The 12599-nt window shown below is 42.8% G+C and overlaps 1 protein-coding gene across 1 annotated transcript in view; it reads left to right on the top strand.

Annotated features, from left to right (window-relative positions):
• The window catches only part of chlsn (cholesin), a 416204-nt gene extending 403953 nt beyond the window's left edge, over nt 1-12251 (top strand). Inside the window, exons 3-5 of the mRNA XM_072559281.1 lie at nt 6768-6849; nt 9452-9566; nt 12003-12251. Coding sequence (XP_072415382.1) covers nt 6768-6849; nt 9452-9566; nt 12003-12070 — 265 coding nt within the window. The 3' untranslated portion in view covers nt 12071-12251. The remainder of the gene's footprint in view (nt 1-6767; nt 6850-9451; nt 9567-12002) is intronic.
• Nucleotides 12252-12599: the final 348 nt, after the last annotated feature.

Here is a 12599-nt window from a genome sequence, read left to right as displayed (position 1 = left end):
GGTTCTGTATGGTCTGGGAGATGATAGTTTGGTGATGGGGGATGGGGTCATGGTCGAGGGGGCAGTAGGAAGAGGTGTCCTCGAGTTGACATTTGGCTTCAGCGGTGTAGAGGTCAGTGTGCCAAACTACCACTGCGCCCCCTTTATCCTCTGGCTTGATGGTGAGGTTGGGATTGGAGCAGAGGGATTGGAGGGCTGCGCGTTGTGAAGGTGAGAGGTTGGAGTGGGGGAGGGAGGTAGACAGGTTGAGGCGGTTAATGTCCCGGTGGCAGTTGGAAATGAAAAGGTCGAGGGCAGGTAATAGGCTAGCGCGGAGTGTCCAGGTGGATGCAGTGTGTTGGAGGTGGGCGAAGGGGTCCTCGGAAGGTGGGCGGGAGTCCTGATTGTGAAAGTAAGCTCGGAGGCGGAGACACCCTTAACAATTTCTCCTTTGAATCCTCCCACTTCCTCCAGACCAAAGGTGTAGCCATGGGCGCACATATGGGCCCCAGCTATGCCTGTCTCTTTGTTGGCTATGTAGAGCAGTTGATCTTCCATAATTACACCAGCACCACTCCCCACGTCTTCCTCCGCTACATTGATGACTGCATTGGCGCCACCTTGTGCTCCCGCGAGGAGGTTGAGCAATTCATCAACTGACTCCCACAGCTACCTGGATTACACCTCTTCCCACCCTACCTCTTGCAAAAATGCCACACCTTCCGCAAAGACCGTTCCCTCCGCGACTACCTGGTCAGGTCCACGCCCCCAAACAACCCACCCTCCAATCCTGGCACTTTCCCCTGCCACCGAAGGAACTGTAAAACCTGCGCCCACACCTCCTCCCTCACCTCTATCCAAGGCCCTCAAGGAGCATTCCACATCCATCAAAGTTTTACTTGCACATCCATTAATATCATTTATTGTATCCGTTGCTCCCGATGCGGTCTCCTCTACATTGGGGAGACTGGGCGCCTCCTAGCAGAGCGCTTTAGGGAACATCTCCGGGACACCCGCACCAATCAACCACACCGCCCCGTGGCCCAACATTTCAACTCCCCCTCCCACTCTGCCGAGGACATGGAGGTCCTGGGCCTCCTTCACCGCAGCTCCCTCACCACCAGACGCCTGGAGGAACAACGCCTTATCCTCCGCCTCGGACTGTGGACTTCAACAGTTTCCTCCTTTCCCCTTCCCCCACCTCACCCTCGTTCTAAACTTCCAGCTCAGTAACTGTCTCCATGACTTGTCCGGACTTGTCCTACCTGCCTATCTTCTTTTCCACCTATCCACTCCACCCTCTCCTCCTTGACCTATCACCTTCATCCCCTCCCCCACTCACCCATTGTACTCTATGCTACACTTCTGCCCACCCCCACCCTCCTCTAGCTTATCTCTCCACGCTTCAGGCTCACTGCCTTTATTCCTGATGAAGGGCTTGTGCCCGAAACATCGATTTCGAAGCTTCTTGGATGCTGCCTGAACTGCTGTGCTCTTCCAGCACCACTAATCCAGAATCTGTTATCTGTTGCTGTGTTCACGCTTAGTTTGAGTTGTGCCACCAAGATGAACACTTGTTGATTAATCTCCAAATCATACAGAAATGAGTGTTTATAGCCTGAGAGGTCGAATTAGTATCTATTAGGATGGCACAGTGGTTAGCACTGCTGCCTCACAGCAGCAGTTAGTCAGGTTCCATTCCAGCCTTGGACAACTGTCTATGTGGAGTTTGCATGTTCTCCTCATGTCTGCATGGGTTTCCACCAAGTACTACGGTTTCCTCCCACAGTCCAGAGGTTTGCAGATTAGGTGGACTGGCCATGCTAAATTGCAAGTAGTGTCCAGGGATAAGGTGGGTTAACCATGGTAAATGTAGGCTGCCTAGGCAGAAGGTGAGCATATAGCCCAGAGGACTTAACATTGAGTTCTCCAATTTCAAATAACTTTTCCACCCATTCCCTAGCTCCTTTCCACCTCCACCTCCACCTCCTCCCTTCATTTCCACCTCCCACTTCACTAGCTTCACTATCTCCCCACCCCCAGCTTCATCCCATGTCCAGCCCTTACCCTCCTCCCTGCCTCCTTGACCTGACCTTACCTGTCCATCTTTCTTCCCACCTATCAGTTCCACCCTTCTCACTGTCCAATACGATATTCCCCAGCTGCAGCCACCTATTGCTATTCCACCTACCTTTCCCCCAGACCCATCTGTCTCCCTCTATTTATTTGAGCTCCTTTTCCCCTCCACAATCCTGATGAAGGGTCTCGACCCAAAACGTCAATCTCCACCTCCTGATGCTGCCTGGCTTGTTGTGTTCTTCCAACCTCCTGTTTGTCTACTGTGGTAAATGTGGGGTTATGGGGATGGGGTGAGTCTGGTGAGATGCTCTTTGGAGAGTTGGTGCAGACTACGTGTCAAATGGCTGCTATCTTCACTGTAGGGATTCTATAATTTTATGAGCTGTCTAACAGTATACTGACCCAAGTTGAAAGTATCCAGTTTCATTCCTAAAATACAATGACCCTCCTTCAACAAGTGCTTCATTGGCTGTGTGGTCATGAAAGGCTCTATAGAAATACAAGTCTTTCATTCTATGCTACTATTAGAGGAGGTATTACTGAGCCAAGCACACATCCTCAGGGAAAAGGGTGAGAGAAGTCTATAGTTGGAAACAAAGGATGTTCTTTTTATAAACAAAACCTGTTCCTAGGCTACGCATACAAACAAAACCTGTGGCAGGGTTAGGTCAGGATGTTGATTAAATTTATTACAGTCTCCAAATAAATCACCAAAGAGTTTACTTTACTTTTTGAAATAAATTTGCTGCCTATAAACTTGGGAGAGTTGTGAACAGTTTGTTCCCAGAAAGGTTGCACTAATTTCCTTATAAATCTCACATAACAGACAGGGCAGCCTGTTTTCCTAGCACTCATCATGTAGTAATGCAAGCACATTCTTGTGATTTGTCAAACCTCACTGCTTTTTCATTGGAACGCTTATCATTTTAGTAGGGATATAAATATTTGCGTGCACTTTGGATTTCAGTGTCCACATTAAAGAGGTGTATCCATATTGGTTTGTAAGTGTCCTGGCCAGCATACTGCAGATGCTGGCAATCTGAAGCAAGTACAGATAGTGCTGGAGAAACTCAGTAGGTCAGGCACCATTTGGGAATAAAAACAGTGTTAATTATTCAGACCGATGCTCTTTCATCAGAATGCTGTGCAAGTTGCCGGCCAAGTTTCAAAGTCAGCATCTCAAATGCAGGCCATGAGAATGCCAGGCTTCCATATGCTGCATGAGGTTATCAATGCAGGAAGGAATTGATGCTCAATGCTTTGTTGCCTAAAAGTCCTAATAGATTTTAGTTCCAGAAGTGATGTGAACTTGATACCTGGTATCATGGAGCATGTTTTAAACCTGAAATCTGCCCACAATTCCTGATAAAAGCAATATAAAATGAAAGATCCATGAACTTCCCTAGCAAAATAAATTCCCTGACTATGACTGACCAAACCTCCAGGCTAACCTTGACCCGTCCTCAGACTGACTTGGCATTAACAGCTGCTATTGAGCATTGTCAAGCCCCAGGATTGATGTCTACATTTGCCTCTGATTCTCTTAAATGTAATCCCTGGACTGGTTGTCCTTGACCTGCAGGAATGACTGACACCCAGTCTCTGGACTCTGGTATGATCAAACACTTGACTGACCTTGGCTATTGTGATCGGAACTGGCAAATCTTTTGACTGACTGTGGCTTTACCCCTGACTGACTGTGGTTGCATTTCACGCCATTGAGGACTCTTGCTCTTTGACTTTCACACATGACCATTGAAGCACATGCAGTCTTTTTGCCATGTAAGCTGATGGCACAGAGACTGAAGTCAGTGAATGGATATTAAGAAAGCAATCTTGAAGCAGACATGTTGAGTGAACAGAGAGTAAGCTGTGAGCAAAAAAACTGGCCTGTGCGGATACATGAGATGTGCATTTGTCTCTGCATGCAAAGCAACCAGGCAAAAGCATGCAAGTCATGGGCACCCTTGAGCCCCAAAGTGAAACATTAAGGGGCTGAACTGGTGTGAGAGTTGGTCAGAGAGTAGCCCTGATGGTGTGGTGAGGCTGGTCGTTTGCCGATGCCAAATTGCATGCACGAAGGTTCAAGGAAGAAGATGGTATCCGTGAGTAAGCAGCGACATGGTGTTGTGTGCATGGCTAATGGTGGCCAGGCTAAGCACCTGGCATCCTCCAGCCATTATGACTTTCATGTTGGAGTTAGTGCCATTTAGTTTCTGAGAGAAGGAGAGAAGAATTGAAAGTGTATAGAAATATAGGGGCGGCATGGTGGCTCAGTGGTTAGCACTGCTGCCTCACAGTGCCAGGGGCCCAGGTTCAATTTCTGCCTCGGGCAACTGTCTGTGTGGAGTTTGCATCTTCTCCCCATGTCAGCGTGGGTTTCCTCTGGGTGCTTCGGTTTCCTCCCACAGTCCAAAGATGTGCAGGTTAGGTGAATTGACCATGCTAAATTGCCCATGGCATTAAGTGCATTAGTCAGAGGTAAATGTGGGACGGTGGGTCTGGGTGTGATGGTCTTCGGAGGGTTGGTGTGGATTTGTTGGGCCGAAGGGCCTGTTTCCACACTGTAGGGAATCCAATCTAATCTAATCTAATCTGTGCCATAAGACACAAATGCATGAAAATGAGGTAGTCAACACTTAATTAGGTCTTTGATAAGGTTCCACATGGTAGGCTTTTGGATGCATGGGATTGAGGGTGATTTAGCAGTTTGGATTAGAAACTGGCTTCCTGTAAGAAGGCAGTGAGTGGTGGTTGATGGATAATTTTAAGCACGGAGTACGGTTACTAGGATCTGTTTTGGGACCACTGCTGTTTGTCATTTTTATAAATGACTTGGACACAGGCAGAGATGAATGGTTTAGTAAGTTTGCAGTTGACACTAATGTCAGTGGAGTAGTGGGCAAAACTTGACCTACTCTTGGGAAATAAGGCAGGGCAGGTGACTGAAGTGTCAGTGGGGAGCACTTTGGGGCCAGTGACCATATTCTATTAGATTTAAAATAGTAATGGAAAAGGATAGACCAGATCTAAAAGTTGAAGTTCTAATTTGGAGAAAGGCCAATTTTGATGGTATTAGGCAAGAACTTTCAAAAGCTGATTGGGGGGCAGATGTTCGCAGGTAAAGAGACGGCTGGAAAATGGGAAGCCTTCAGCAATGAGATAACGAGAATCCAGAGAAAGTATATTCCTGTCAGGGTGAAAGGAAAGACTGGTAGGTGTAGGGAATGCTGGATGACTAAAGAAATTGAGGGTTTGGTTAAGAAAAAGAAGGAAGCATATGTAAGGTAGATTGAGTGAATCCTCAGAAGAGTATAAAGGCAGTAGGAGTGTACTTAAGACGGAAATCAGGAGGGCAAAAAGGGACATGAGATAGCTTTGGCAAATAGAATTAAGGAGAATCCAAAGGGTTTTTACAGATACATTAAGGACAAAAGGGTAACTAGGGAGAGAATAGGGCCCCTCAAAGATCAGCAAGATGGCCTTTGTGAGGAGCTGCAGAAAATGGGGGAGATACTAAACGAGCATTTTGCATCAGTATTTACTGTGGAAAAGAATATGGAAGATATAGACTGTAGGGAAATAGATGGTGACATCTTGAAAAATGTCCAGATTACAGAGGAGGAAGTGTTGGATGTCTTGAAATGGGTAAAGGTGGATAAATCCCCAGGACCTGATCAGGTGTACCCGAGAACTCTGTGGGAAGCTGGAGAAGTGATTGCTGGGCCTCTTGCTGAGATATTTGTATCATCAATATGAAGTTATAGAGATGTACAGCATGGAAACAGATCCTTCGGTCCAACCCGTCCATGCCAACCAGATATCCCAACCTAATCTAGTCCCACCTGCCAGCACTCGGCCCATATCTCTCCAAACCCTTCCTATTCATATATCCATCAAAATGCCTCTTAAATGTTGCAATTGTACCAGCCTCCACCACTTCCTCTGGCAGCTCATTCCATACCTATATCACCCTCTGTGTGAAAAAGTTGCCCCTTCGGTCCCTTTTATATCTTTCACTCTCACCCTAAACCTTTGCCCTCTAGTTCTGGACTCCCCAACCCCAGGGAAAATACTTTGTCTATTTACTCTATCCATGCCCCTCATAATTTTGTAAATCTCTACAAGATCATCCCTCAGCCTCTGACACTCCAGGGAAAACAGCCCCAGCCTGTTCAGCCTCTCCCTGAAGCTCAAATCCTCCAACCCTGGCAACATCCTTGTAAATCTTTTCTGAACCCTTTCAGGTTGCGCAACATCTTTCTGATAGGAAGGAGACCAGAATTGCACACAATATTCCAAAAGTGGCCTAACCAATGTCCTGTACAGCCGCAACATGACCTCCCAACTCCTGTACTCAATATTCTGACCAATAAAAGAAAGCATACCAAACGCCTTCTTCACTATCCTATCTACCTGCGACTCTACTTTCAAGGAGCTATGAACCTGCACTCCAAGGTCTCTTTGTTCAGCAACACTCCCTAGGACCTCATACTTTCTAAGTTCTTTATAGTTCGCATCCCACATCAGGGAGGGGAAATTTCTGCCCTATCTGTTTTCTCAAATTGCTGTTTAGGGGAGCTTGGTATGTACAAAGTCACTGCGTACTCGCATTACAACAGTGACTAACATCAAAATGTACTTTTTAAAAAAAGAAACTGGCTACATTTTCCAAGTTATTTTTCATACCTTTCTCACTTTGTTTGAAGTTGGTCCAAGAAACAGAAGGATTGGAGATTTCAGAAGACGAGGCAGACCTGGCTCTTAAAGCACATGTATGATCGTATTAAGGTAAGGTATCAATATTGGAAAAATGTGATCGAAATGTTACTTTCAAATTGTGCTAACTGCAGACTCAAAGTGAAGACAATGCAAATGAACCAGCTATTGTAAAATATTAACTTGCACTTACAAACTGAAATTGGATTTGTGTCAAATTAGCATTTAGAGAAGTCTTTAATTTGTTGATTTCATGACAGCTGTACTTCCAGTATCCTAAAAGAGTCATCTGTCTCTTGTGATGCTAATGCTATTGGTAAAGGAGATTTGACTCTCTAGTTGATAGATGTTGATTTTTAAAATAAGATTCTACACATCAAGGTCAAAAATAGAACAACTTAAACCACCAAAAATATTGAGCTATGTCATTAAATGGGATTTCTCCTATATGATTAAATGGTATGCATCTTCTTACATTCACTCATTTGTCTCCGAATCCGACTCGCCTTAAATATTGAAACAAGTTTTTTTGATCAGGGCAGCTGGATGCTGCAACCATCAGCCACTTTCATAGATACTACTGATTCCATTTGCTGCATTTTATCTTGGTCGAGAAAGTCAAAGCATCATAATGTGGTTATCGCACAGAAGGAACCCATTCAGTTCATTGTGTCTGTGCTGGCCCCCTGTAAGTTTTTCCCTTTTAGGTATTAATCCTGTTCACTTTTGAAAACTTAAGTTGACCCTGGATCCATGACCCTTTTGCAAGTCCTAAGCACTCAATGTATGGGCAAGTTTTACTCATGTTATCATTGCTTCTTTGGCAATGACCATAAATCCGTGCTCTATCATTCACGTTCCATCCACCAGTGGGCATAGTTTTTCCCTATCTACTTGGAGAAGAGAACTTTGAGAGGAGATTTCACAAAGAGAACAGTGCCAGCTTCAGTATTTCTGCTTAACTGAAGTTCCTTATTCCATGGAATCATTCTTGTGGATCTTGGCTGCATCCTCTCTAAGGCCTTCACACCTTTCCTCAAATGTGGAGCCTGGAGCTGGATGCATTATTCCATATGAGGCCAATCCAGTATTTCTTATGGTTCAACATGACCAACTTGCTTTTGTGCTCCATGCCCCAAGTAATAAAGCATAGAATGCATTTGTTTGATTGACCGCCCCGTCAACTTGCTGGCCCACCTTCAGTGACTTATGTATATATATGTCCCGGTCTCTCTTCTCCTGCATCCCTCTTAGTATTGTATCCTTATTTTGTGTTGCCTCACTCTATTCTTCCTACCGAAGTCACCGTAAAATAATTTCACTGATCTCTCAAAAGTTCTTTTGGCTCTTATCTTTCTGTGTTTTAATTAATTTGTCATATGCTGACCTATGTTATATTAAATATCATTATTTTGTTGGTGTTGTGAACATGATATGCTGGAATGTTGAGGCTTATTTGAGTGGTTAGGATGACTCCCTGAATTGATTCGAACATGTGACAATAGTACTCATGCCTTTAAATATTCACCTGATTGCCAACAGCAGGAGTATATTAAAATAGCTGCCGTACATCACCCATAATTAGGACTGGACAATGTCAAAACCTGTGCTGGCACAATCAGAAACTGATAAAGAAGAGTAGTAAAAAAAATTGAATTTGGAGATTACAAGGTATTATTGGAATAAAGTTTGGGCTTTTCTCCCCAGAGACAAAAGCAATCTTTATAAACAGCAGCCAACCTCCTCCACAGAAAAAAGTCACATGATCAGGTCATGACTTGTTGGACTTTTGCGGTGTGCAACTTGGTTAATATCTTTCAAATGCACTTCAAAAGTACTTCATTGGCTGTTAACATTCTCTGGGATGTTCAATATTGTGAATGGCATGACCTGAATGCAGGTTATTCCTTGATGGTGCTTCTTTGTTGTTCTTTACACTGTCATCCTGGAGTTTTGTGTCTTTTTTTTTTAAGAAGCAGTGAGTCCAAAGGGTGTATCGGTAGATCTCTGATGAGAATTAAGTCTATTGAAGTTGGTTTCAAGGATTGTTAGAAACATAGAAAATGGGAGCAGAAGTATGTCATTTGACTCTTTCAGCCTGCTCTGCCATTCAATACAATCACAGCTGATCATTCTACTCAATTGTCAGTTCCCCCATATCCCTTAATCCCTTTACCCTAAGTGCTACATCCAACTTCTTCTTGAAATCATACAATGTTTTGACTTCAACTGCTTTCTGTGGTAGTGACTTCCACAAGCTCACTACTCTCTGGCTGGAAACATTTCTCCTCATCTGAATGCTAAATGGTTAACCCCAGATCTTTAGACCGTGATCCCTGGTTCTGGACTTCCCAGCTCCCCAATGGGAACATCCTTCCTGCATCCACCCTGTCTATTAGAACTTTGTGTTTCTCTGCAATGTCCCCTCATTCTTCTCAACTCCAGCGAATATGATCCTAACTGATAGGAAAACAAGAACGAAGAGAAATTGCACTTAAAACTTCAACGGACAAATATTATGAGTTCCCACAATCTTGCAATGGCCCAGCAATAATCATTTATCATTTCTGTTTGGACCATGGTATTTTAATACTGTTATTATCAACCGAGTGATTCTGACAGTAAATTCTGTTCTATAGTGCTGAGCTACTTATTGTTTTCTGCTTTGATGTAGATCTCTGACAAGCATTTTGCCAGGTTGCTGAAATATCTAAATGGGCTGAAGGGCAACGCTCGGGAGGAAAGCATTCAGAAAGCTGAGGCTCTGATGAAGGAATTTGAAACAACAGGTAAATACTTTGTATGATCTACCTAAGACATTGCTGTAGATTTTTACTTACTCTTTCCATGAGATGCATGTGTATCAGAGATGGTGAGGAGCTCAGAACTTAGGATTCTTCTCAATACTTATGGATTATACCATATTCGCACTTTACTGATCAATTCCTCTGACTCACGAAATCAACGTTAGTGATTGGTAAGTAAGTCTGTGCAGGCGTGCGTTAACAGTGTTCTCAGAGGGGGAATTAATCTCTGTTAGAGTTCAATCCTCAGAAAGGCCAGAACTGAGGGTATTGGATTCAGGTATAGAGGATCAGGGGCATAGGAGCTAGGAGATCAGAAGTCTTGGTGGGTAAAGGTTGTCAGTGTCGAGATTTCATGGGCAAGATTGGAGGAGGATCCTTCCACCATCCATAGGGTATTTTCAGGCTGGTATATTGAGTGCAGGAGGTGGGTGTAAAAGTATTTCCTGCCATAATCAACAATTATGAAGAACACACTTGGATGTGATTACAGAGTTGTCTATGGGCTAAAGCTGGAATAGGTCTGTGTAGTGAATTAGATTATTAAGACTTTAACACACTACACCCCACCCAGGCTAACCCCAAATGCACCCATTGCTTTAGTTAACATTCCCCCGTTTAATGTGAAGCATGACATATTGCCATTTAAACAGTAATGCAAGAAGTATTAAGTGAGTCTGATGAAATATCATTATTTTTACTTTAATTTTTATGCATTGCATAATGATTCTTTTTATTGTAGAATTTTATAAAACAATCAATATATTTTGTGTTATGAAATCTAACTGAATTCATGCGACATTGCACTTTTCATGATACGTGCAGAATTTGCATTCAGAGGGCCTTGCATAGTCTGTCTTTTGGGTTGGAAACCAAACTTTAGACTGTCAGAAAGTACTTTGATGATCCATTGCAGAACAAAACCCAAGAGGACTAATAGATCAAAATCTCGGTATGACTCAACTCCAATAATACCCACTGGCTCATGAAATACAACTGTATTAATTTCCACGCCTTCCATTTGTAAGGAGCCTTACAATTGTTGATAAGGAGCCTTATTTTGTTGACGAAAAGCTTGTACATGTAAAAGATTTTACAGTTCTATGATGAAGTGTTATGGACCAGGCCAGACCCCGCAAAACATTTCAGGAAGGTAGCCCAGACCCTAACTTTGCTCGTTGTTTTAAGCAGGTGCGAAGTGGATATTCCAGGAGAGAATCAGCTGGTCAAACCACTTTGTTTCAAACAAAACAGAGTTTATTTACAAGGTTATGAAATGAAATGCAAACAACAGAAAACAGAATACTGAATAAGTTATCCTCTCTGAAAATCCAATAATCATCCCAACTTAATGATGCTGTTCCAAATACTTGCAACAATCGCCATAAACACCTCTTAGCACAAAAGGTAAAATCAAATACAAGTTCTTCCAAGATAGAAGTCAGAGAGAGGGTACCAGCCTGGACCTGCTTCTGTGGATCCAGCAGCTTTTCTTTTTCACCCTACTCCTAAAAAAAAACCCAAACCAGAGAAAAGCTGAGCTGGAAGAACTGGCCGTACCACTTTCATTATACAAGTGTTTTTGTAATACCTTGAAAGCCTCTGCCTGAGGCAGTATCTGTTGGCTACTATCAAATTGGCCCGAAAACCATACACCCCAGACTTTTTGGAGTCTGTGTCATTTACGACCTCTCTTAAAAAAAAACAAGGACTGCATGGTTTTGTCAGAGGAGCAGCTTCATCACAAAAGGCTCTTTATATCTTCTCAATATTTTCAATAGAATTACTGCAGTGACAACACTCAAGACAATACTTCCAAAAACACAATAAAAAAAGAGTATCTTCCTATTATCGCATGGTTGTTTCTGGTAGCTTATTTTGTGCAAATCAATCATTGTGTTTCAAACAGTATAACATTGTCAACACTGCACTGGCATTGTGACATTCTGAGACTGTGAAAGGAGAGCTTTACAACTTGCAAGACTGTCCTCCTTTGTGTTCTCCTTTTTCTGTCTTTTTTGCTTCTTTATTCCTCCTTTACATATATACTTAATCATTTTCATAGGCTACTTTCTAGCAATATATTACTAAGGGAACCTGTGTCGATTAAGACATGCCATACATGGTAGTGATCTCTAGATTTAGAACTACTTGGAGAAGAAAGGGAAAGGGAGCATCTGGGAGATAGTGAGGACTGCAGATGCTGGAAAGTCAGTGTCGATAAAATGTGGAGCTGGAAAAAGTACAGCAGGTCAAGCAGCATCAGAAGAGCAGGAGAGTCAATGTTTTGGGCAGGTCCCTGCAGGGAGCATCTGGATTATAAAAATAAATAATTGTCTTTTGAGTGCATTAGGTTTTGATTCTTTGAATTAATGTGTACAAAGAAACTTAATATTTGCTGATATGTTTTCACTTGAACAGATGATTGCACTGAAGACATTACTGTGAAGATTGAGCGAATACGTCAAGTCCTTCAGCTTTTGTCTTGAAATTTTTCAAAGGATTCATACAGTTGTCTCCCTGCTTACAGTGCAGTTGAGCACAGTTGCAAGATCACATTTATTCCAATTTTTCTGGCATTGCTTTTGGTTTAACTTCCCCACTAATGATTATTTTGTTAAAATTCATTTGTAATTTGTGGTCATAATAAAATTTGTGTTTTGTACAAAATACGGCGTGCTTAAAATAATACTTCACTGAATGGGTATGCAAAAATATCATAAAAGTTTGGAGTGTCAAACAGAAGAAATGTTACTATGGTGAAAGAAACAGACATATTGTATTTCTTTGTTACATGCAGCAGCTCAAGATGATTGCAAAAACTTTCTTTGATTCCTGCTAGGTGTTTAACAAGAGCAGTGAAGGATTATGGACTGAATCAATGAGAAATTAGGAGACTTTGGTCGGAGGTACTTAGAAGAGAACTGATATATTGGGAACATAGCTGTTTTTTTCTTTTGACATTAAGTCCACATAAGAAAGTTACTGTGGTGTAATGTGTTGGGGGGAAGATACAAA

Source organism: Chiloscyllium punctatum, chromosome 40, assembly GCF_047496795.1.
Source record: "Chiloscyllium punctatum isolate Juve2018m chromosome 40, sChiPun1.3, whole genome shotgun sequence".
Classification (NCBI taxonomy): Eukaryota; Metazoa; Chordata; class Chondrichthyes; order Orectolobiformes; family Hemiscylliidae; genus Chiloscyllium; species Chiloscyllium punctatum.
The sequence above is the reverse complement of the archived record's forward strand: the minus strand, read 5'-3'. Positions and strand labels throughout refer to the sequence as shown.